Here is a 27,449-nt window from a genome sequence, read left to right as displayed (position 1 = left end):
TGATACTCCTATTATTCGTGTACAGACATAATAATTTACCTGCATGTTTTTTGTATACTCTTATCTGCAATCTGCATGATACAGTTTATATAATATACTATATCTTACATTTTAATTACTCATCAGGTATCTCATACAAGTGTGAAATATCTAAATCCTATAGTTATTATTATTATATATTTTTATTGTATATATATTATTATTATACTGTAGTACATTTTTTGCTTGTTTCAGGGCAACAGTAAAGTATTTGTAATATTAAATAAGGCTCTTGCAGACCGACAGAAGGTCCAGATACTATTAGAAGGTAATGGTGTGAGAGAAGTAAACACAAAAAGGCGCAATCCATATACTTTGCAGTTTGTTGTCCCAGGTAAGATATTACTTTTAGTGTATTATATATGCATTATTTACATAACATATATTCTTAAGTACAGACAGAATAAGGTGAAAGTTAAGGAGATTATTTACTTGCACTACTGTAGAAGCATAATCATTACACTATATTATGTATATCATACTGCCATCGGTGGGATCATTGTTCTTTTGTATACTCTTGTCTGCAATCTGCATGATACAGTTTATATAATGTACTGTATCTTACATTTTAATTACTCATCAGGTATTTCATACAAGTGTGAAATATCTAAATCTTATAGTTATTATTATTATATATTTTTATTGTATATATATTATTGAAAGTTTATTTTTCACTTGGTTAGACTATAATAAATTTAGTTTAATCCTTTATCCAAGTGTGGGCAACCAAAGTTTGCGCCTGAAAATATCTTCAGGACTGGGGTAAGGTAGTACAACACCAGGCAACTCTTAGCAAAGGTGGACCAGGCTAACATTGCTCTTATCTCAGTATCTCCCATAATGCAAAACACCTCCTTTGATATCGACCTTTATTGATATCAATAAAGGTCGAACTAGTCTGGGTAGTGGCCCCTCCCTTAATGCATAATATTATACATATCCGCAAGGAGATGTGTTTTGCATTATGGGAGATACTGAGATAGGATGATGTTAGCTTGGTCCACCTTTGCTATGAGTTGTCCGGTGTTGTACTACCTTACCCCAGTCCTGAAGATATTTTCAGGCACAAACTTTGTTTGCTCACACTTGGATAAAGGATTAAACTAAATTCATTATATATATATATATATATATATATATATATATATATTATTATTATACTGTTATACATTTTTTGATTATTTCAGGGCAACAATAAAGTATTTGTAATATTAAATAAGGCTCTTGCAGACCGACAGGAGGTCCAGATACTATTAGTGAGAGAAGTAAACACAAAAAGGCGTAATCCATATACTTTGGATTGCATTTTAATTAAAATGTAATTAAGGGTTAGAGCCAGATAACTAAGAGGAGACCTCCACATTGAATTTAAAGAATTCAGAGAAATGACTGAGGCATTCTGACCTAATGTCCAATCATCACCTTCATGTGGTGCACCCCATTAATAGGTATCCACTGGGTAGGTACTGAACTAACAAAGATGGACTGGCAATTAGGGAGACTGATTGCTCTATTGGCTTGAACCACAAATACATATGATAATACCACATGATGAGATTTTGTACCAACTGGGAGGGTCACCTGGTTAAACAAGGCACCCACTGTTTGCATCAGAGAACCTTGATGAACCAATGAAAAGTCAGCTACTGGAACAAATTTCAATTCAATATCTAGAAGAAGAATGAACCCAATGTCAGAAGAACTGAAGATAGGAACTAACAATACAAGGAGTATTAATGGAAGGGAAATTGAACTTGCAGAACTGGAAAAGTACCACATGCACCTAATTGGCATTTTTCAAGTCATTAGAGCATGCAGCTGACATAAAATAATGAAAAAAGTGGTCCTTGTTGAAGATCTAAATAGGAATGAATCTCACCAGGCATATAGGAATGTTTTGGGAAAATTTGAAGACAAGGGCAAAATTAATAATAATAATAAGGGTAAGTATCTGCTGGATTTCTGCTCAGGGCATGAACTAGTCATTATTAACACCATTTTCAACATGATGTTCACATGGAGAGAAGACACAAGAAATAATAAAAGCCTCACTGACTATGTTATTGTTGATAGTGATATCTTCATGCTGGTTCAGGATAGAGTGTACAGAGGATCTGAAACTGGAAGTGACCATCACTTAGTTTTAAGTAGGATAAAACTGAATATCATATTGAAGAACAGTATGAAAAAAAGTTTTAAAAAGCATTAAAGTTGAGTGGCTTTTACAGGTCGACTGTAGATTCAGCTATACAAACATTGAAGAAAGAATGAAACAGTTTGAAAACAAGAACCAAATCTTGCAGGATCAGTGGGAACTGTGAAGAAAACATTGATTGATTCAGCTAGGGAAGCATGTCGTGAAGTTGTCTGCAAGGATAGAAAAATAAGAACACCATGGTAGACAAAAGAAGTTAATCAGTTCAGGAAAAGAAGAAAGCATACTGATAGTTTGTAGTAAATAAATCAGCAGATACTCTAAAATAATATAGAGAAAAATGTAAGAGAGCTAAGTAAGCTATGTGTGAAAGTCGTTAACAAAAGTCATGAGAAGACCTCAGTAAGAATATAGAAGGTAAATATCAGGAAGATGGCAAAATGTTCTGGAGACTGTTGAAAAGCATAGAAATGGAGAAAAGAGTACTGTAAAAGGAATCAGAGATGATAAAGGTGACATGAAAACTGAAGATAGGGATATCTTGGATGTCTGGAGTAATTAATTTGAAAGACTGTTAAACAAACCAAGCAGTGACAGAACTACTAAACATTTTCAGGAGGAATTCACACAGGAGTACATATCAATACATGATATAGAAAAAGCTGTCAAAATCTTGAAAGAAATGTGGAAAGGCAGTTTGAGTAGATGATATTTGACCAGAAATGCTCAAATATGGAGGTCTAAAAGTTTTGCATTGGCTGCACTGCATAATTCTGAGGGCCTGCTCAGAAGGTCAACTTCCAGATGATTGGAGTAGAACTCCCATATTTCCCATCTATAAAAAAAATGGAAATAAAGCTGAATATGAGAATTACTGAGAAATTTCTCTACTAGTGTTCCAGGGAAGATTTATGCAAGCATACTTGAAAAGAGATTGAGAAAGACTATGGAAGAGAAAGTGGGAGAAGAACAAGCTTGATTCAGGCACAAATAGAAGTTGTCAGGATCAGATTTTCACTTTATGACAAACAGATGAGAAATCATGGGATTATGACAAGTATCTGTACGTTTATAGATCTGGAAAAGGCATATGACAAGGTGATTAAAAAACTTGTTGACTTTTATACAAATGATCATATCATCTAAACTGTGATTCTACACACCACCAGCTAGAGGTGTGCACAATCTACAATGCTACAATAATTTGTGAGTAATAGATTTCTGGTTAAGGTTTTGAAATGTATGTTTTTTTTTTTTTAGTATGGACTGCATTATTTTTTCATTCTATATGTTTTGGATTAATGTAGCAACATGGGCTAGTTTTTTGGAATTGAACAAATTCTTGCAGTTTTGAGAAGTATTAGATCATGCTTTTGCCTTAATGCATTATTTTCTAATAAGACTCTATCAGACTTTGAATTCACATTTTATTATTATTATTATTACCCAAGACCTCATGGAGTCAAAGACTCATCTGGGAGTTCCTTTTATCATACACACACAGCTCATCATACCATGCTTTAAACACACTCAAATTCTCTGCAGACACCACACTCTCAGGCAAGGCATTCCAATCATTCACAACTCTGCATGAAAAAAAACCTGCTTCTCACTCACCTACTCATACCCTCTTTATACAGTTTCTAGGGATGACCTCTGGTTCTCCCCTGATCTCTGACCATTTTCTGTAGAACCTCTCCAGCATTGATTCTATAACAACACCTTACTAACTTGTAGGTCTCTATCGTATCTCCCTTCTTCCTCCTGTCCACCAGACTCTGCAAGTTGCATCTTCTCAATCTTTCCTCATATTCAACATTCCAGAGGTTAGAAACTACAGGAATACCTCGATTATCGCGGTTATTGTTGCCACGAAAAATACTGCAATAATCGAATCCGTGATAATCGGGATAAATAATGCGTGTAAAATGGGTGATCAATGCCAAGGATTTTTCAAATCTATTAATTAAATTTTATATATCAAATAAAAAAGAAATGTGTTAAACGTGTTAAGTAAAAAATGAAGGTTCATTAAGAAAAACAAGATTATTCTTTAATCTTTATTTATATATAAGAAGTACATACAGTACATACAATTATTCTTTCTTGGATAAAAATTGGTGTAGAGTTATCTGGTGGAATTTTTTCTTCGTATAAAACTCGGTAGCAACGGATGGAATTTTCTATTTCCTGACAAACTTTCAGCGATCGCTCGAGATTAGGATCGCCGTTCAAGATTTTTTCTTTAAAATTTTCAGCAATTCTAAACATTTCGTCCATTTCTTTGAGGGTAAATTCCTTCGGTGCCAAGTCAATTTGTTTGTCATTATCATCGATTTGAGCATCGTAAGCACATTCTCTCTCGAGGTTAATTAGGTCTTCATCATCCAGCTCCTTATCATGTGACTGAAGCAGGTCCTGAACATCACCTTTTTCAGTTTCTTTTAGTCCTAGATCAAAGCCAAGCTTAGTTATGTCATTGATAACATGGGTTACTTCATTTTCAAATCCTTTAAAATCATTTGCACAATGAGTAATAATCTTTTGCCACGCCACTCTCAGGTTGCTTGACGTTACTTCACTCCATGCTTCCTAGACATTCTCAATGCAATTTTTGATATTGAATGCCTTTCAAAATTCTGTCAAAGTCATAGCCTCATCTCCTGTAGTCTTTTCTATTGCTTGTGAAAAAGTTCTTCGTAGGTAATATGCCTTAAAGGATGCGATTACACCTTCATCCATTGGCTGGATGATGGAAGTGGTATTAGGTGGTAAATAAATAACTTTTACATTTTCGCACAAATCATTCAGTGCTGTTGGATGACTAGGTGCATTATCTAATATCAACAAGATTTTAAAATCAAGATTTAATGACTTGCAGTACCTTTCAGCTTCAGGACAAAAACAGTTTTTAAACCAATACTCAAAAATAGTTTTCATCATCCAAGCTTTTCTGTTGAATCTCCAATGAACAGGGAGAAAATTTTTATCTAAACTTCTAAGCGGGCGAGGATTTTGTGAACAATAAATAAAGAGAGGCTTCATCTTGTAATCTCCAGAAGCATTGCCACATAGTAAAAGTGGTACATGCTCCTTCGAAACCTTGTAGCCTGGCTGTGATTTTTCATTTTTTGCTAAAAATGTTTCAGTGGGCATTTTTTTTCCATAATAAGCCTGTTTCATCAGCATTAAATATCTGATCATCGGTTTAATTTTCTTCTTCAATGATCTGTTGCAATTCACCAGGAAAACTAGCTGCTGCTTTTTCATCGGCGCTTGCAATTTCACCTTGTACATGAACACTATGAATGCTCAATCACTTTTTGAACCGATCAAACCACCCTGAACTTGCAGAGAAAGTTTCTTCCACTACTGACGCCAAATCATTTTCGCTTTCTAATTGTTTTCTTTTTAAAATTTCAAACAAATTCAATGCTTTTGTTTTTATAGTCATTTGACTAAGAGGAATTCTCTTTTGGTTACAATCTTCTATCCACAGTGACAATAGCATTTCCATTTCAATCATAAGATGGCTTCTGTTTCTCGTAGTTTGGGACACAGACGAGGTCGATGCACTTTGTCCTAGTTGCTTATAGTTTGCAGCTTGGTCTAAAATATGGTGAACAGTTGATTCATTTAGACCGTACTCTCTTGCAATTTTGGCTTTGGTTATGCCTGCTTCATACTTATTTATCATATGCAACTTATCTTCTAAGCTGATCAATTTACGTTTCTTCTTGATAATGTAGACTTGAAATCATCCTTGTTTCTTTTAGCATTCATTGTTGGGGTAAAATAACAAGAGAAATAAATATTCACATGTACTTCAGGCAAGGATGGATAGTTACTGGTAAGTGGTGAGAAGGTGCCGTTGGATAAAAATGAAGTGCTACAAGAGAGCGATACCTGGAGAGTGGCGACTCGAACTGGTTGCATATGTAGTGGGCTACATCTCGCGGCTGCAATAATTTGAATTTGGAGCGCAATAATTGGAATTTTGGTATCAAATTATAAACCGCGATAATCGAGGTATTCCTGTACCTTAGTCAGTCGCCTCTGGACCCTTTCCAACATCTCTTCATCCTTCTGAAAACCAGGTGACCAAATCTGGGCACAATAGTCCATGTGTGGCCTAATCAAAGCCTTATACAATGGAACAAGAATCTCCCTACTTCTACAAGTCAGTGTCATCCACATCATTCCTAGAAGCCTTTGTGTTGTCTTCACAATTTTGGCAATGTGTCCCCTGAATTTTAGATCCTTATCCACCATTACCCCCAGATCTCTTATTTCCTCCACTTCCTATAATATATCCTCACCAAGCATAAATTCTGCATCCCATCTTTGTTTTCCAAATTTTAAAACCTTTCATTTGGCAACATTGAACTCACATCCCCATTCCTGTGTCTAATCACTCAATTTATTCAAGTCTTCTTGTAAGGCCACAACATCTTCTCTACTCTTCATGGTTCGTCCCAACTTTGTATCATCTGCAAACAACTGAATATCTCCATCCAAATCTTCACCAATATCATTAATATACAAGTTAAACAGTAATGGCCCTAAAACAGATCCCTGAGGCACACCACTAGTGACTTTCCTTTTCCTGGATATCGCTTCCCCATACTCAACTTGTTGACACCTATCAGATAGCCTGTCTCCAATCCAATGCACCAATCTAATGTCCAACCCCATCTGCTCTAGTTTGACTATCAATTTATCATGCAGTAATCTATCAAACGCTTTTGCAAAATCTAAGTATGGTACTGTGTATCCTTCTCCTCTGTCCAAGGAAGCAGTCACGTTATTGTAATAAGTAAGTAGATTACTAAAACATGACCTCCCTTTAGAAATCCGTGCTGTCCATCAAAGATGATACCATTGTTTTCAACCCAACTCTGGATCCTAATTCTCACAAGCTTCTCCAACAACTTAACCACAACATCTGACACACAGATAGGCCTATAGTTTAATGCTTGAGTTCGATCACCTCCTTTATGAACTGGCACAATCTTGCCCTCCTTCCACTTCTTAGGGACTTGACCGAGTGCAAGACTCATATTAAAAAAATATGTCAAGACAGGTGTCAACTCCCTGACACATTCCTTCAGAATATGTGGCGATATATTATCAAGTCCCACAGCTTTATTAACATCTAGTTTGTTCAACTCCCCAATCACCTCTTGTTCACTTACAGTCAGTCTCTCCTCCCCATCATCTACTGCTCTCAATCTCTCCATGAAGTCACATTCACAAGATTGAAAGACCTGTATGAACTGCTCATTAAGTATCTTTACCACACCTTCCACAACAGCTGTCTTTATACCATTTTCTCAATCAATATCATCCTTCCATAATCATTCATTCTTTTGCTAGCTACATATCGAAAGAACTCCTTAGGATTCTTTTTTGGCTTCATTAGCTAACTGCTGTTCATACCTCTCTTTAGCTACCCTCACTAACCGAGTCACCCTCCTTGCCTGGTCTTTGTAGTCCTCATGGAATTGGTTATTTCCACTTCACTTATGCTGCCTCCATAATGTCCTTTTTCTCTGTATTGCATGCTTAATCTCTTTATTCATCCATTTTATACCTACTTTATTTAGCCTTCTCATCTTTGGAATTCATTTAGACATTGCATCTACTAGATAGTTTTTGAAAATTCCCCAAGCTGCATTGATCTCTTTTCCAACTAACTCCTCATTCCATGCTACACCTGCAAGCTGTCTCCTGAGCTGTTCATAATCGCTCCCCCCCCCTTGTAGTTCCACCTATACCCTTTTCTTATAGAGGTCCTCACACTGCTGGCAACCACTCAGGTAATCATATCATGGTTACTCTCACCAATTGGTGGAGATTTGACACCTCGTTTATAATTACGTCCTCTGATGAGATGACCAAATCCAAGATCCTCAATCCTCGTATGCCCTCTGTTACATGCTGTCTGAGGTAGTTATCGCTCAAAAACTCAAGAAACTTATTTTCTTTACTTCCGGTTGATATCTCATCATTTCACTCTATATGGCCATAATTAAAATCTCCCATAATGATCACTCTTTTCTTATTTGCTTGGCTAATTTGATTATACATTTCATAGTCACTACCATCCACATTACCTGGTCTATAACAACATCCAACCAAGTATTTCACTCCATTTACCTCTGTCTCACACCATACTGTCTCAAAACCACTGGTACTATCTCCCTCTTGCACCTCTACTTTGTATTGCCATAACCCTTTCTCTACCATCAATAGTACTCCCCCCCCCTCCCTTTTTATCCCTTCTATCCTCACAAAACACGTCATGCCCTTCCATCTTTATTCCTGTCAGGATGTCATCATCATCTAACCATGTCTCACTTATTCCAACAATTTTTGGATGAACAGACTCAATTAGTGGAACCATTTCATCTAATTTTATTACATGCTAATTCATTATATTTGCATTATGATGATGAAAGAGTTGTTGGTATGATAATACCAACATTTATGCCTAATTTTCAATATATCTAATTCAGTATTATTATTATTATTATTGTTATTGTTGTTGTTATTATTATGTGACACCTCCAAGGAGTCCAAAGATTCATCACGGGAGGGCACCTACTAGAACTCTATATCTCCACCAACTACTGCAAACCACCACTGCTATCATCACCTACACCAACAGCATCTACCACCCATCACCACCCAAACAGTATTTTTATCTGTAAATTGCATGTGTTCTCAAGGCTGGTTTGTCTGTATGTGGGATGAAAAACCTGAGTTTCTGGGAGGAAAAAATCCTGCTATCTCCGTATAAGATCGGCTAACCCACCATCAGTTGAAAAAAATCTCATCACGATGAGAATTGTACCTAGGCCTTTTCCAAGAGAAGGGCACAGTAAACCATCATTCTTTTAAATGCACTATAGAGGTGCTTATTCAGTATCATGTTCCGTTTCTTCTCTCTCTTTTCCTCACATATGTATTTTTCTGTTTGTTCAAGTAATACATGTGACATTTAATGTATAAACATGAGGTGTGAGATAAAGATGAATTAATTATCTTCCATACAACTGGTTATAAACATGCTGTTTTTCTCTTTTGACAGTGCACATTGTAAACTGCATAATTAAACTGAAAAGATATTTTAATATACTGCAGTAGCATTGAATGCTACAAAGGTGTGCTGGAAAGTTGTGATGATCACCATGAAGGAATTGACATGTCTCACATGCCTTTTTATATATCCTGAAAGAAAAAGAACAAATTATTAGAATTTGATGAAACATGGGGGTTAAAGAGTTTTAAGATATGTTCTTTCTTGTGGTTATATCAGTTGCTTTAATATCATTTTTGTTCTAGGTGTTTATCAGAAATTTTCAGTTCCCCCCCTCTCCTCGTATTAATAAATGAAATTTCATCTAATGTCATTCTTCTTCTTCATGTGGCTTCCTCAGTGAGAGGGTGCAGCACCATGTCCTTCCAGTTCTCTCTGTTGGTGACTTTCCTTTTTGTTTCTGCATACCATGTGATCCTGTCCATGATCTTATATTTTCAAGCCATGTCCTTCGTTTTTTTCCTCTTGATCCTTTTCCCATAATTTTTCCTTCTAAAACTGTTAATATCCTCTGTCCTGCTGAACCTCTCAGTACAGGTCTTGCCAATCTCATCTTTCTCTGGATCATTTCCTGTAATAAAGATCTCTGTGTTCTCATTCTCTGTAGGACATCTGTATTTGTCACATGTTCTGTCCATGGGATTTTCAGAGCTCTCCTATAGCACCACATTTCAAAGGCCATTATCTGTTGCCTTACTCTCTTCTTGAATATCCAGGTCTCACTTCCATATATGAAAATTTGCCACACTAATGTTCTTATCATTCTTTTCTTTGTCTCGATACTCACAGAACTTCTGAGCAGATCTTTATTTTTCCAGAATGCATCTTTAGCTATGGCTGTTCTTATTTTTATTTCTTTATCTTGCTTTACCTCTGCAGTAAGTAGGTGCCTAAATATTTGTATTCTGTTGTATGTTCAATTTTCATATTGTTTATGAATATTTCTGGCTTGGATCTACTTTCTTTTGAGATTTTCATAAATTTGGTTATTTTTGCATTAATATCTAATCCAAATTCTTTACCTTCTTCAATTAGTAGCTGCAGCAATTTGATTAATTTGTTTCTGTTTTCTGCTATTAGAATGGTATCATCAGCATATCTAAGATTGTTATATTTTATACCATTGATACTAATTCCTGTTTTTTGTTTTTCAATCTGTTTCATCACTGTCTCACTATAGATATTAAATAGATTTGGGGAAAGGATACAGCCTTGTCTAACTCCTCTTTTTATTTTCACTTCAGAAGTCTCAGAGTTAAGCAGCTGCATTTACTGTTTGGTGTAAATCATTTTTATAATCTTAAGTACATGATCTTCTATGTCTAATTTATCTAATATATTGAATTTTATTATGTTTTACCTGGTCAAAAGCCTTCTGAAAGTCTATGAAGCATATGTAAATGTTCCTATTTCTTTCAAGTGATCTTTCTATTAGTATTTTTAGTTCCAGGATAGCATTAATGGTTCCCATTCCTCTTCTGAAGCCTTTTTGTTGTTCACTTCACTGCTTATGGCTCTTTCAATTTGTTTGTTAACGAAGGTTAAAATAATTGTAGATGCATGGGATATTAGACTCACAGTTCTGTAATCCTCACAATTTTGTGGATTATGTTTCTTTGGAATTGGTATACAGATAGATGTTGTAAAAACTTCAGGTAATTGTATTGTTGTATAGATGTCCTGAATGGATTCCACTAAATAGTTGTTATTATTGCCAGTCAAAGCTTTCAGCAGCTCAGCCGGAATATTATCACACCCAGGGGATTTATTATTGGGAAGATTTTTAATTATATGTTCTACCTCCTTTCTTGTGGGTAGAGTGGTATCTGTTGTTACATTTAACTTAAGGTGTCGTGAATCATCCAACATGTTACCATTATCATCATCATAGAGATCTGATAAGTACTCCACCCATCTTCCATTTAAGTTTTCCTTATCAATGAATATGTTTCCATCTTTGTCCTTGATGTTATTCGACTGTGTGCTTTTTGTTTTTCCATTAAGTTCTTTCACTTTCAGGAATGCTTCTCTGGTTTTGTTCCTATTTTGTAATTCTTCTATCTCAATGTACTGCCTATTTATCCAGTTTTCTTTCAATCTTTTACATAACTGTTTGATTCTTTTATCCAAAGTTTTATATCTTAACCTTTCTTCTTCATTTGCTTCTCTTTTCCATGTTCTTCTTTCATCAATAAGGTTGATTACCTCTTGAGTTATCCATGATTTTTTCTTTCTTTCTTCTTGTTTATTGATCTGGTTTTTAGCAGATGTTATGATAGCTGCTTGTAGTCTATTCCATTTAGAGGGTTCATTTTCGTTTTGCAACTGTGCAGACAGCAGTTCTGAAATATTTTCATTAAATTTTAATTTTATAATCGGATTTTGTACCATTTGCAGATCCCATTCTAGGGTTGACTTCTTTTAAATTTTATTGTTTTCAGGCGAGTATTCATCTTCATTAAGACCAGTCTATGATCAGATCCACAGTCTGCACTTGGCATCACCTTTGAATTCCGTATTCCATTGAAGTAACATTTACTGACTACAATATAGTCTAATTAATTTTTGTATCTTCCATCTGGAATTTCCCAGTGTATCTTGCTGTTGGTTTTTGCTCAAAATAAGTGTTAGTTATGATGAGATTGTGCTTGTTACAGAAATCAATCAGCTTTTGTCCTCTCTCATTCCAAATTCTTAGTCCAAATAGACCCACGTATGTAGATGTTCTCTCTGATCCAACTTTTGCATTCCAGTCACCCATAGCACAAATAACTCAATCTTTCTTGCCTCTGACTTCCTTTATACACCATTCTATTTCATTACATGATATCTATTTCTGCTTCCTCATTCTGTTCTGTAGGAGCATATATTTGGATGATCAACATATCTCTAGGTTTAGATTTCACTAGAATTGCCATTACTCTATCTGATTTTTTGATTATATGGATAATGTTTTTATTAGTTTTCTTCTCTCCAATAAATGCTACACCTCTTCTCGATATTTCACCACCTGACGTATATATTTTATATATCTTACCATTTGGAAGTTTCGACTCGAAATCTGATGATCCTTTCCAAAAAGTTTCACTTATTTTTAGTATACTAATATTCAATCTATCCATCTCTCTCTCTCTCTCATCACATTAGCCAATTTCCCGCATTTATTCAATCCTCTTACATCCCAAGTAGCAACATTCAAGCAGTTTGTACATCGAGTTTCTTTATAGCAGTCACGGACTGACGATGCAGCAGGGCCTGCTATATCACCCTGATCTCTCAGTAATGTCATTAAGAAATGATTTATTTATTTAGCATATGGTAATACAATTGCTCTGAAGCTAATACATGAACTGGCAGTTACAGCACTATCTTATGAAACCAGTATAATGCTATTGGTTGTAATTTTTTTTTGTCTATAAATTGTGTGTGTGTGTGTGTGTGTGCACGCGCGCACACGTGCATGCATTCTCCTGGCTGGTTTATCTGGTTGCAGGATGAAAAACCCAAGATTTTGGAAGGAAAACCATGCTACTTCCATATGAGACTGCCTAACTCACTTTCAGTTGAGAAATGATAACACTCCAGCATTGTTTAGCATTATTACTTCAAAAATGGGCTTTGAAAATATATTAATATGTGATTGCTGCATCTAGCAACCCCTCCACCCTTTCTCTCTGTGCAGTCTTTAACTGTAGTTATTAAATTTAAAATTCTTCAAAAAAAAAAAAAAAAAAAGAAAGAGAGAAAGTATTTTTCAGGAAATATGAAATACATTAATAATTACAGTGTTTTATTTAATCCAGATAACTGCATGCAGGTATCCAAACTTATGAATGTGCATGTGAAATGTGATGATCAGCTTCTTGGAGTGAGACAGTTGCGCTGTGATTCCAAGATGGGAGAACTATATAATCTTTTATCATCTGTGAACTCTCCGTATGAACTGCTTTGTCTTACCCTTGGTGTCCCATCATTACATGAAGTTGATAGCTGGTTGGTAAACAAATTTAGACAAAATATGCCTGCTTCTGGCTTTCCATTGTATGATGAGTCAAATCATGAATTTGATAAAAAGAAAAGTAAGTATTTTGAGGTAATGTATTTTTTTTTTGTTAGAAAAAAATTAGAAAACTTAAAAAAAAATTATTTTTTTAAATGTAGTTATAATAAACAAGAAGATATTTGTATGTTAATTAACACTATTACTTTCATGTGATGTTATTTAGTAGTATTAGTATTATTTGGAGGCCTTCATGGAATCACAGTACTAATCAGCGGAAGGTCAAATTCTACAGACACCAAAACTCCTTGCATTATTTCCCTTGAACACATTTAGCATTGGTGCACTTGTCTCTCATTCTGGCAGTGCAAATGCATTCTGCTCACTCAATGTGAAGATGAAGAAGAGGTCATCTCACCCAGAGATGACCACTTGTTCTCCAACTGTCAGTTATCCTGTCAAGCATTTTCCTTTAGCTGTCTGATATGCTCCTCACAAAATTATGTTTGAATCATATTACTTATCCTCCAACTATCTCTAAGTTTGCAAAGCACATTCCCACAATCTGCCATCATACTTAGCATTCTACAGCCCACAGCAGTCTTTGTCATTTGCCTCTGGACCTCTGTAATGTTTCCTTATCATCCAGATGTTGGCTGATTTGTGCCTTGCGCAGTGTCGCTATTATCCCCTTATCTCTACTTGTCAATGTCCTTTGAGCCATTATCTAAAAATGAACTAATAATGAATGTAATAGAGAAAATGAAAAGTGGAAAGGAATGTGGCAATGATAATATAGCAATAGAAATGCTTAAAACAACTATAGGTAGCATCATCAAATTCCTGCCATGTACCATCAAGGGATGTATAGGATATGATAGTACTACATGAAAAATTTACATCATTACTAACTTCCTATCTACAATTTTCCTCCAAATCAGTCTGTTACCTGTCAAGACTCCAACATTATCAGATCTTATATTTCCATCTAAGGCACTTTTTACTATATCAATCCACCTATATCTTGGTCTTCCTCTGGGTCTTTTTCCTGCCAACTTGGCAGAGAACACTTGTTTTGCTAATCTTTTCTCTCCCATTCTGTTCAGGTGACCATACCACCTGAGATTAGCTCTGCTGACACATTCCTGGATGCTGTCAACGTCAAGTTCTTTCCGAATATCCTTGTTTTAATATAATATCACCATTGATGCTATCTGTTCATGCCCCCAATCTTTCTCAGGACTCTCATATCTGCAGTTTCAAGTCTTTGGTCAAGTGTTTTACTTACTTACTTTACTTTCTGAGTCCGGAACACCAATCATATCCTCTCCCTCCAAAAAACAGCAGCTTGTATCTCCTTGTCATTGACCATCAGAATGTCATCCGTGGAGCACACATCGATTAGATTTGGGCAACATAAAAGATGTTCGTCAGTTTGGACGTCTCTGCAGTCACAGCTATCATCATCTGCATAACCCCATTTCATCAGATTATTTCTATATTTGGAAACTCCCACTCTAAGACGGTTCAGAGTCCTCCAGGTGCTGTAAGGTAGGTGATATCCCTTGATTAATTCTTCCTTAATTATGAGGACTACTTGAAGTTGAACCGATTCCCTCCATAGAACAAGGTGTCGCTCCTCAGGTTTATAGATCAATGGTTTAGTTCTTTGCATAAAACTACACCTCGATTTGAGTCGAGAAGCCGTGATGATATGGCCATTCATTTGATGTCTTTCATCCATCATCTGCTTTTTTCTCTCCATCTCACCAGCCACTTGACGTCTTATACCTGGTGGCGCTATGCCTGCTAAGGGATACAGCTTGTTGACTGGGGTTGGTCTTAAGTATTCGGTTATGATCCTAATGGTATCATTTAAAGCCACATCCATGTGTTCTGCATGGGCGGTTGCTTCCCACACTGCGGCAGCGTACTCCCCCACAGCAAAACAATGCCAGAGCCATCGAATGAAGTACCTCTGGTTGAGTTCCCCATCGTGCCAGTCATTTTTCTTATGATGTTATTTCTTGCATAGATTTTTCCTTTTAGTTCCTGGCAATGCATCTTATATGACAAGGCACGAACTAGCTTAACTCCAAGATATTTGGGGTTACTGCAGTGTTTGAGGCGTTTTCCTCTCCAGACAATGTTTAACTGGTGTGTTGCTTCCCTATTACGCAGATGAAAAGTGCAAACCTGAGTCTTGTTTGGGTTAGGCTTCAGACAATTAGTCTTATAGTAAGTGGAGAGTATTTCTAAGGCTTCTGTCAGCCTCTTCTCAACTTCTTCAAAATTCCTTGCTTGACTGCATATAGCTGTATTGTCATCATCATCATTAAATTCCTGCCATGTACTCTCGAGGGGGGGTGCACAGGATATGATAGCACTACATGAAAAATTTACATCATTACTAACTTCCTATCTTCAATTTTCCTCCAAATCAGTCTTTTACTTGTCAAGACTCCAACATTATCAGATCTTATATTTCTATCGTCTAAGGCACATTGTACCTTATCAATCCACCTATGTCGTTTTCCTGCTAACCTGGCAGAGAACATTTGTTTTGCTAATCTTTCCTCACCCATTCAGTTTAAGTGACAATACTACCTGAGATTAGCTCTGCTAACGCATTCCTGGATGTTGACAATATCAAGTTCTTTCCTAATATCCTTATTTTTAATATGATATTGCCATTGATACCATCTGTTCACACCTCTAATCTTTCTCAGGATTCTCATATCTGCAGTCTCTAGTCTTTGGTCAAATGTTTTACTTCTGACCCTGCTCTCAGATCCATAAGTTAATATTGGTTTGAACAGCTCTTCCTTGCAAAGTTACGTAGAATTGTCTATTCTGGAGCATGGTTTTAACTACATTCGTGAAGTGAAAAACTTTCGTTATTTGGTATACAGCTTGACCAACAGTTTCTTGTGATTAACAGTGTCATATGCCGCTGAAAGATCAATAAACGCTACTCCAGTCACAAGCTTCTTCTCTTAACCATGTTCAATGTGCTGCATGAGATTCAGAATTTGACCTCAGCAGGACTTTCCGGGATGGAAACCGGCTTGCTCGGGTATGAGTTTCTCATCGATGTTTGGTGCTATTTTTTCCAGAATCATTCCTTCAAAAACTTTATACAAGTGGCAGAGGAGAGAAACAGGGTGAAAATTCTTCAACTCTAGGTTCCTGTCCTGGTTTAAGTAAAGCTACTACTTGAGCTTTCCTCCATAATTTGGACAACTGTAGAGATTCTTTGGCCTTATTAATCAATTTTGCCAGCCATTGGATGGTTACCCAACCGAAGTGTTTTACTTCTGACCCAGCTCTCAGATCCATAAATTAAAACTGGTTTGAACACTGTCTTGTATACAACTAATTTAGTGTTCCGACTAATTTCTCTCTTATTCCATATGAATTTATTCAGTTGACTTCCTACCATACCAGTTTTGTTGATTCTGTTGTCTATTTCCATATTTAATTTACCATCTTCTCTAAAAATCATGCCTAATTAGCTGAAATGTTTCACTTGTTCTATAGATTCTCCATTCACAATGCAGTTGATATTTTCAATGTGTTTGCCTATTTTCATTGTCTTTGGCTTGTTATTGCTGACCTTCATACTATATCTATTACAACAGTTATTCAATTTAATCAGGGAATCTTGCAGACTTATAGTGGATTTATGTAGAAGTATAACATCATCTGCATACAGCACAGAGCTGACATTTACATCTCCAATTTTGATATCAGGTTTAATACCACTTTCCTTCATAATGTGATCCATATAGATAATAACAGAAGGGATAATGTACATCCTTGTCTGACACCAGATTTAACATTAAATCATATTCCTGTACTTCCTTCATTTCTAACAACTGACTTACAACTCAAATAATGATTGAGTATTACTTGATATAATGCCTCATTAACTCCATATAACTGTAGCATACTAAATATCTTCTCTCTTGGCACCTTGTCACATGCCTTTTCCAGATTTACACAACTTAAATACAGAACTTTGTTATATTCACATGATTTCTTAACTCTTTGTCGTAAAGTGAAGATCTAATCCTGACAGCCTCTATATGGTCTGAATCCAGCTTGTTCTTCACCAAGCTTTTCTTCCACAATCCTTCTCAACCATTTCTCAAATATACTTGCATATACCTAGTAGGGAAACACTTCTGTAATTTTCACATTCAGTTTTATTTCCCTTTTTATATACGGGTACTATGAGAGCTCTACTCCAATGATCTGGAATTTGTCCCTCTGTCCAGGCCTTCTGAACTATGCAGTGCATCCACTGTAAGACTTTTATACCTCCATACTCGAGCATTTATGGTCAAATATCATCTACTACTGCTGCCTTTCCACATTTCAGGCCTTTGATGCCTTTTTCTACTTCATGCTTGTCTATGTATTCCTGACTGCATCCCTGCTGAGTGTTTTTTACCACTGTGCTATCACTGCTTGTTTCATTTAGCAATTTTTTAAAGTAATTACTCCATACATCAAGGATATCTTTTTCTCCAGTTTTCATGTCACCTTTATCATTTAATTATTCCTTTTACACACTCTTTCCTCCATTTCTGAACTTCTTCAACAAATCTTGCCACCTTCTTGATATTTATTTTCTGTTCTTACCAAAGTCTTCCCATGACTTTTGTTTAGCTAATTTTTCACAGTGTTTAGCTTTCTTACAATTGTCTCTGTATTTTCTAAGAGCACAAGCTGACTTATTTGCCAGGAACTTTTGATATGCTTTTTTTCCTTCATGCCTCCTTAACTTCCTGTGTCCAGCATTTTTCTATCCTTGCAGACAGTCTCACATGCCTCTCTGGCTGAATCAATGTGTTTTCTTCAGGCTTGCCACTGAATCTTGAACGTTTGGTTCCTCTTCTCAAACTCTTTCATTTTTTCTTGACTAATGTTTGTGTGTTTTAGCCTACAATTCATATCTGAGAGCTGTTCAACTTTTATTCATTTTAAAACTTTCTTATATGTTATTCTTTTCAATATGAAATTCAGTTTACTCCTGCTCAAGACTAAATAGTGATCACTTCCAATTTCAAATCCTCTGTATACTATGGTGTCCTGCACTGGGTAGAAAACATCACTATCAACAATAACATAGTCAATGAATATTGTGTTAGTAATAACCAGTCCATGTCCTTTGCAGAAATTAAACTATAGATATTGTTGCTGATAAATTGCAAGTGATATTTAATAACATACTAGAGAGTGAAAAAAATACCTTGACAGTGAAAAGCAATGATAACCATTGCTTTTCACTGTCAAGGTATAATTCCAAATAAAGGTAATTTCACTAAATATGAAAATTGGAGGGGAATTAGTTTAACATCAGTACCTGAAGAATGTTTTGCAAAATTTTGATAAATAGAATTAAAATTAAGATAGAAAAGACTAAATCAGTAATAAGTTTGTTTTAGAATATACAGAAGTGGTGTACATCACATTTTTACTGTAAGGAATAGCATTGAACAAAATATTGAATTTAGAATCTCGTTATATCTAAATTTGTAGATTTTCCCAAACTTTTGACAATATTGATCATAAAACATTATGGATAATTATTAGAAGCTATGGAATTCATGATAAATAAATATCGTTGCAAGTGAATGTAGTGATATATTTCAGCTGTACTAAGAAATGTGTGCGTGTGTGTGTGTGTTTCGTTCTGGATACAAGTGTTCTTCAGTAATGTTTGTTCTTCTGTAATTCTTTTTTTGTTTGTAATTCTGTTCATTTGTGTTCTTACTAACTGTTTGTTCGTGCTGCTGTTTTCTGAAAATATCAACCCTAAAGAAGTGCATGTTTGTGGTACAGAAAGCTTCAGCATGAAGATCGAATTCTGTCCAGGGTTTCTCCTAGTGGATGCATTGTGAGAATTGTTTCATATGTGCTCTGAAAAATGTGAAAACTTTGTGGATGCTAAAGTGTAATGATAGATTACAGCATTTTGAAATGGAAGTTAGCATCACCAGTAGTAAACAAAACTCACATGGAAGTGTTAGTCATGATAACAAAAGGAATGTAGTAGCAGAGCTTAGGCAAGAGCTGATGAAAATTTAAAGTGAAATTGAAACATCTGGAAGATGAGATTAAGCATCTCAAGAAGAGATTGGCTGATGTGAATGACAAAGCAGAAGTTAGAATTACAAAGAAAGAGTCAAAGGATAATCATATAGCATTGTATGGAAATTTCAGTCATTAGAAGTGTAATGACTAATAAAGTACAAAAAAAACATGCTTTCCTGTTGGAACATTGAAACAAATTTCTGATGCTTTGCAGAGAAGGAAAGATTGGGCATCAGAATTAGTGATAGTTATGGGCATGAATGACTTTGTTGGTGAGAAAAGGAATGTTGATAGAGACTCGAAGAAGTTCTTGTGGGAAGTAAAGGATAATAGTGTTGTTGGGAAAGTCATTAGCATGTTGCCCAGATATGACAATAGTGAGTTGAGAAGGAGAGCAGAGGTAATGAATAGCAAGATGGCTGAGTTGTGTGATGCAAAGGAGTTTGGGTTGTGAATCTGTGGAGTGAATTTGAAGGGAATTTGGAATGGTTTAAAGTTGATGGATTGCATTTGAATGGGTTTGATGTAGGACATTTAGAAAAGCTATTGTTTGCTGAGGAATCACATAATCAAGAAATTAGTATAGCTAATGATCAAGGTATGCTTATGAAGCAGGATTGTACAGCTGGAGAAAGATAGATATGAGGTTGAAAAATGTGATTGCAGTAGGACAAGGTGAGGATGTGATAGGTATTAGTGGCAATCAGGATCATGGAAACAGGAGTGGTCAGATTTTAGAGAGAGAGAGAGAGAGAGAGATGGTATAGCAGCTAGAGTAGAGAATCATGGTGTTGGTAGAAAGGCCTCAAAGATGAGGGGGGGGGGATTGTTATGTTTGTATACAAATATAAGGAGTATACAATTTTCTGGAAAGTTAGGAAGGTGAAAAGAGGAGAGGAGGGAGGAGGAATACTGTAAATTAATGCCAAGCAGTTGTGTCTAAAAAGCATGGAAGTTGATAGTACATGTTCAGATTTTGAATTTGTGTGGTGTGAAGTTGAAATTAACAGATTAGTATATCTGATAGGATGTTGTTGGAGACCAGGGAATGTAGAGAATACTGATTGTGAAATGATTAGGCAAATTAGTTGGGAATGTAAAAAGAAGGTAGGTAATTCTGATGGTAGACTTAAATCACAGAAAAATGGAATGGAAGGATGAGATAGTGTACAAGAAGAGTGAATTTGTTGAATTTCTGAGGGATCAATATCTTAAGCAGCATTTTACATACTCTAAAACTAAAAGTTTTAGAGTGTTGGATTTGGTGATAACTTCACAAGATGTAGTTGCTAATGAAGTATTAACACTGCTACCAGTTAGTGAGATTGATCATGAGGTACTTGTTTGAAAAGGAGTGAAACAAGAAAAGGTTACTGCCAAAAATGGATATACAGGCATCCCTTGACTTACGTCTGTTCGAGTTACATCCATTCGAAGATACGTCTGTGATCCCAGCAACAATTTTGAATATGAATTCAACACTTCTTCCGATTGATTCATGAGATTCAAGCAGTGTTTTGCGCTGCATAATGTGAAAATGTACGGTGAACCTGCAAGTATGGATGAGAAGTCTACCAAAGAGTTTGTGGAGAAATTGGATAAAATTATCACAGAGGAAAATTATTTGCGACAGCAAATATTTAATATGGATGATACCTCCTTGTTTTGGAAAAAAATGTCCGAGTGGACATTCATCCACCAAAAGCTAAAATCTATGCTGGTTTCAAAGCTCTTAAAGACTGTATTGCGATTATATTAGGGGATAATGTGTCTGGATATAAACTGAAATCATTTGTAATGTGGCACTAGCCTTCAAAAACATTAGGAAGCATACTCTTCCAGTTCATTATTGGAGCAATAAGAAATCGTGTATAACTCAAAAATTATTTGAGGATGCCATAATCAACTGTTATGCAAATGAAATGGAAAGCTATTGCATGAAATAAAATGTAGAATTTAAGATTTTATTAATTCTAGATAATGCTCCAGGTCATCCGTCTTACATCGGTGACCTTTACCCTCAAGTTCAAGGTCATGTTTCTCCCTCCAAACTGCTTCACTGATCTAACCGATCAATCAATGAAGTAGTGTTTGGGGTTCTTTCAGTGTTTACAGCTTATTATCTACGGTGAACTTTTTCACAAGCCATTTCTGCCACTGAAGGAAATCAGACTCACAATTCTGCAGAGTATTCAATATTTATCATGCTATTAAAAATATTGCTGTGTCTTGGGACGAAGTGATCTATCAGTGTATGAGTGGCATATGCAAAAGGTTTGTGTACAATTTTGGAAGTTTTGAAAAAAAAAACCTTTGTAATTTGAGTGAAGAAATAGTGGGCTTAGCAAACAATCTGAATCTCGAAGTGAATGATGACAATAGTTCAACTCATAGAAGGTGACTGTGAAGAGTTGACCAATGAATAATTGGTCGAGCTGGAGGAACAATGTGTTGCAGAAGAGAAAGAACCAGAAAAGGAAGAGGAAAAAGAGAAACAGAAAGAGGTAGTTAAACAATTCACAATGTAGGGTCTTGCAGAAATGTTCTCTGAAGTTAGCAATGTTCTCAAAATGGCTGAAGATATGTACCCTAATGTTGAACTCTACAGATTAGTAGAAAGGAAAGTAGATAATGCGTTTGTTTGCTATAAACAAATTTATGATGAAAAGAAGAAGAGGAATAAGCAAAGCACATGGACATTTTCATCAAAAAAAACAAAGGTTACAACAGAAGAGCTGCATCCTGGTCCTTCGCATAGGGAAGGTAATGAAGATGTGATTGTGGAGGAGGATTTGGGTGATTATTCTCCTGTTTTATAGTGGTTGTAACACACAGTACAGTTTTATAAGGTTTAAAAATTTAAATGACTATATTTATTACGGTTTAGTCCCTAACACCTATAACTCTTGATTTAATGTATCGACTTACGTCCGAACCGACTTATGTCATATGGAATGGGGCCCCAACATAAGTCGAGGGATGACTGTATATGGAATTATAAGTTGGGTGATTATGAGAAGCTCTATAGTTCAGGGCAGTATCTCACAGCATTCCAAGGATTAGGTGAATAAGTAGAATAAGAGTGAAATGGATGAACAGTGAAATCAAGCAAGCTGTTGGGGAAAAAAAATGGTAGAAGACATTTGTTGGTGATCAGATCCACAAGGCATATTAAGTGCAGGCTTGGAAGGTTCTGGCAAGCATGGTAAAGAAAGAAAAGGTGCAGAATGAGAGGAGACTGACTGGTCAGGTCAAGGTTAATTCAAGAGAATTCTTCTGCTATATAGCGAACAAGAGGAAGAATAATTCTTCTTCTTCTTGTTTGAATAATTATGGCAAGTTGACAGTGGTGGATAGTCATGCAGCAGAATAACCATTGCAAAGTATGAGGGTGGTCTGAAAAGTTCTCGGCCCTAACAATGAAAAACCGAATTTATAATTTCAAACTTCTTTTTATTTTTCAACATAATCTCTCTTAAGACTAATACATTTATTCCAGCGATGCTCCAGTGCCATTATCCTGTCTCTGTAGTGGTTCTCAGTAAGATCTGCAAAATGCCCCTCTACAGCTCTTCACCTCTTGATTTGAAGAAAAACGCTGACCAGCAAGGAAGAGTTTTAGTTTTGGGAAGAGATAGAAGTCAGAGGGAGCCAAATCTGGGGAATCGGGTGGATGTTCCAACAATTAATAGTGCAGATCCCTTAATTTTCCCATTGCAAAAACACCTTTGTCCTGATGAAAGATGATTTTTTCTTTTGCAAACCTGGTATTTTTTCATGAATTTTTTCGTCTAGTCCGGTTAAAAGATCGGAATAACATTCCCTGGTTATTGTTTTATCCATTTCAAGATATAACAAATAAAACAAAATGCCTTTAGCATCCCCAAACACCGATGCCATGACCTTTCCTGCTGATGGAACTGACTTTGTCTTCTTTGGCGTTGAACAACCGGCTTCTGTCCACTGTTTTGACTGCTGTTTGGATTCTGGTGTGCAATGGTGAATCCAACTCTCATCCACAGTAATAAATTGATGCACAAAATCAGTTTTATTCTTGTTAAAATGCTCCAAGCACTGTTTAGAGATTTTCATGCGAGTGCATTTTTGATCTGCTGTGAGCAAGCGCTGCACCCATCTTGCACAGCTTTTTCATTTGCAATTCTTCATGCAAAATATGTCCTACGTGTTCTTTTGAAATGCCTATAATCTCAGCAATCTCAACCACTTTGACTCGCTGGTCATCCAATATCATATCATGCACTTGATCAATGATTTCTGTTATTACACTTTTTGGATGTCCTTCCCAAGGCTGGTATGGCCACGTTTAAACTCAGCAGCCCATTTCTAAATTGTCAAATATGAAGGAGAAGAGTGCCCATAAACTTTTATGAACTTCAAATGTATTTCTTTTGGCGTTAAACCTTCTTTTACAATGAATTTTATAACTGCACGATACTCAATTTTATCCATTTCAAAGGATACAGCAGCACTTTTGCTTCAGACAGCTGTATAAAACAAACTACTTGATAGAATGACTTGCAATTTCACATAGATGCTTATGACAGATGTACCAACTTAGAAAAAAAAAAACTTGCTGTTAGTGTTGCCATCTATCGTCGAGGCCGAGAACTTTTCAGACTACCCTCGTATATAGTGGAATTACTGAATGAGCACTTCATCGGTGTATATCATACTGGTATAAATGATGTTGTGCAGTATGTAAAAAGGAGGCAATTTAGGAGAAATGGAAGTGAAAGAATCAAAGGTTTACCAGTTGTTGATTGAATTAGATGTTAATAAGGCTGTGAGAATGTGTATTTACATGTTGAAGAAAATTTACATTTCACTTCCTGCCACCACATTTCTCAGAAACTTAGTATTGTACACATGTTGAAGAACCAAGCCTCTCTCCTTACAACAAATCAACAAGACCTCCAGGAAGAACTATCCCTGATATCCACCAACCTTACCATGAATGGATTTCCTCGAAGACTCGTCCACAAGATACTTTTCTCTGAACCCCAACAAAGACAACAAGATGATATACGTTTTATTTCTACCATCATCATTACATACTTAGGGACAGTTTCCAATAAGATTGCTAGACTCCTTAGATCACATAAAATAAGAGTGGCCTTTAAACCCTCAGAAACGATTAGACAATTCTTAAGATCTCCAAAAGATAGCCATCCTTTCTCCAAATATGCTGGAGTTTATAGCATACCCTGCTCGTGCAGCTTGAATTACATCTGCCAAACTTCAAGGAGCCTTGAAATTAGGCAAAAAGAACACATAGGTGACATCAGTAATAACAAGAGTAGAAAAATCGGGGTTAGCTTTTCATTTCTCAAGAATGAACCATACCATACCATACCATAGAGTGGGATAGAAGCACAATTCCTTACATGGAGGAGGACTTCCGCTCCCGAATTTTTAAGGAGGCCACAACAGTTACCCGCCATATACAAACCTTAACAGGAACCAAGGACTAATCTTGCCTGTGATCTGGAAGACCCTTATCAGATCCTTCAACTTGCCAGAACTGAATTATAGTGCCAACTATAGAGCGTTCCTAAATAACAACAAGTGATATCACATGATCTATGCATGTATTGTACTCGCTCTGTTCTTTGTTTAATATAATTGGAATCGGTTGATTATAGTTTGTTACAGTTTTTTACTTTTTAGTGCCTTACATCAGTTATGTACCCTGAAGATGCCAATAGCCTTAGTTGGTGAAACTAGTTGTTATAACATAGTTGTTTATTATATGCACTTGATCAATATAATCCCATTAAAAGTCTTTCCGGAGATAATCATGTACAATAGTTAGATAATCATGTACATTGATATCTTAGACTTAGCAAAAATGTTTGATAGATTAACCACATGATAAGTTTGTGTACAAGCTGCATAGGATGGAAATGGAGAGTATATTGGTTAGATGGATCAGAAATTTGCTATCTGAAAACAATACCAGCAAGTTGTATATTATTATTATTATTATTATTACCTGACACCTCCTGGGAGTCCAAAGACTCGTCGAGGGAGGGTACCATTCCACTTCACCATTCCAACAACTGCAACTACCTTCATCATACCTACACCATCTACCACCACTACTGGTATTTTCACAAACAAATATCCATGCCCACGGCGGGATTCGAATCCGCAGCCTTTTGGCTGGAGAGCGGATACGCTAACCACTCGGCCAACCTGGCTGACTGTCCAGGTTGGCCGAGACATTGGAGGAAACATTGGAGAGGGTCCAGAGACAAATTAAGATAATATCAGGGTCCAGATGTTGGCTGTGGAGAAAGGTTGAAGGAATGTCGATTCAGAGTTTGGTGGATAAGAGGAAAAGAGGTTATATGATAATTAAAATTATAATAATAAAAGAATTAACTCGGAAATTATAATAACAGAATTAACTCATATGATGGAGCATCTCTCATAAAACATGTAATCAGTGCCATGTCCCCACAGTGCTGTTCATGGGCCCTGCTCATGAACAGCACTGTGGTTTAACTTGTTTATAAATGATATCTCATTTGGATTGACTCGGAATCTTCAGTTGTTTGCTGATGATGCACAGCTGGGGAGAATTATAAGTAGTACAGCTGATGTTAATTCCCTTCAGAAAGACTTGAATAGACTTTTGTCTTGGACAAATGAATTGGGTTGTAATTTTAATATTAATAAGTGCAAGGTGTTGCATTTTGGAGTATAGGAATATGACTGTGTACTATATATTGATGGCACTATACTGCAGAAAATGGATGAGATTCGAAATTTGATAGTGATGGTTGACAATAGACTGAAACTTAGAGGGCGTATTGTAAGTGTTCGCAAAGACTGCACATCGCAGTGCCACTATGATATGAACAAGTACACTAACATGTTGGGATATGAAGGTCGTCATGGCACTGTATAAAAGAATTGGTTAGACCACACTTTGACTTTTCTGCTCAGATTTGGTCACCTTGTTTCCATTTTGATGGAAGGGTCCAAAGACAAATTATGATAATATCAGGGTCCGGATGTTGGCTGTAGAGAAAGGTTGAAGGAATGTCGATTCAGAGTTTGGTGGATAAGAGGAAAAGAGGTTATATGATAATTAAAATTATAATAACAGAATTAACTCATGTAAAATATTATTTATTAGTATAATTTTCGCCTGAGTATCACAGGCATCTTCACTGCAAATATAAAGCTAATTAAACAAAACAAAAAAAAATTATATATATATATATATATATATATATGTTAAAGATACCAAGCTATTTTAAACCTGGTTTTACTCCATTTCCCAAGTAAGTAAACAGACAAATAAGTCAAGTTTGCACCTGCAAGTGCTGCAAGTCTCGCTGACGCTGCACGTTTGCAGGCGCAAACTTGACTTGTTTGTCTGTTTGCTTACTTGGGAAATGGAGTAAAACCAGGTTTAAAATAGCTTGGTATCTTTAACATTTATTATACCAAAGGTAAGATACTTTCTACATTTATATCTAATCCTGAGATTTTTATTTATTTAATAAGGTTAAAACACCGTATGGTAACTTGTTCTGGTAAAATACTTATAAGCTCTGTATTACTAAAATCTTGGTATTTCTAGTCTAGCTCCCACTGATGAGATCTCAATAAAGGTCGAAACCAGTCTGGGTAGTGGCCCCTTGCCTTTAATACAAAGCATCATACATCTCCTCCAGGAGATGTGCTTTGCATTAAGGGTAAATATTAAGATTAGTGATCAGAGCTTATTCTACTTTTACCATAAGTTGCCTTGTTCTTGCACTACGTGCAGGATCAGTGAGACTTGCAGGCGCAAACTTGACTTGTTTGTCTGTTTGCTTACTTGGGAAATGGAGTAAAACCAGGTTTAAAATAGCTTGGTATCTTTAACATTTATTATACCCAATTATCTGACCGTAGCGTAGTGTGGACTATTATTTCGTCTCTCTGTCATGTTGTGTAATAATTTCTTGTAGGTATAAAATAGAAATGGAATCAAAAATTAAAAAAAAAAGTTATCCGGTGCACAAAATCGTAAG

At 36.0% G+C, this 27,449-nt stretch overlaps 1 protein-coding gene across 5 annotated transcripts in view; it reads left to right on the top strand.

Moving 5' to 3' along the window:
* LOC150104296 (uncharacterized) overlaps positions 1–27,449 on the top strand; it is a 273,534-nt gene that overhangs the window by 148,593 nt on the left and 97,492 nt on the right. For 4 of the 5 annotated variants that reach the window (XM_090396903.1, XM_090396902.1, XM_090396906.1 and 1 more), the window contains exons 3-4: positions 235–373; positions 13,100–13,375. In XM_090396903.1, coding sequence (XP_090253029.1) covers positions 235–373; positions 13,100–13,375 — 415 coding nt within the window. The remainder of the gene's footprint in view (positions 1–234; positions 374–13,099; positions 13,376–27,449) is intronic. The other variant, XM_090396904.1, reaches the window with a different exon arrangement.

The sequence above is a fragment of the Typopeltis vanoorti genome, chromosome 8 (genome assembly GCF_054136105.1).
Source record: "Typopeltis vanoorti isolate ZY-2024b chromosome 8, IOZ_Tvanoo_1.0, whole genome shotgun sequence".
Lineage (NCBI taxonomy): Eukaryota > Metazoa > Arthropoda > Arachnida > Uropygi > Thelyphonidae > Typopeltis > Typopeltis vanoorti.
Note: the sequence above shows the minus strand (reverse complement) of the source record. Positions and strands in the feature narration are given on the sequence as shown.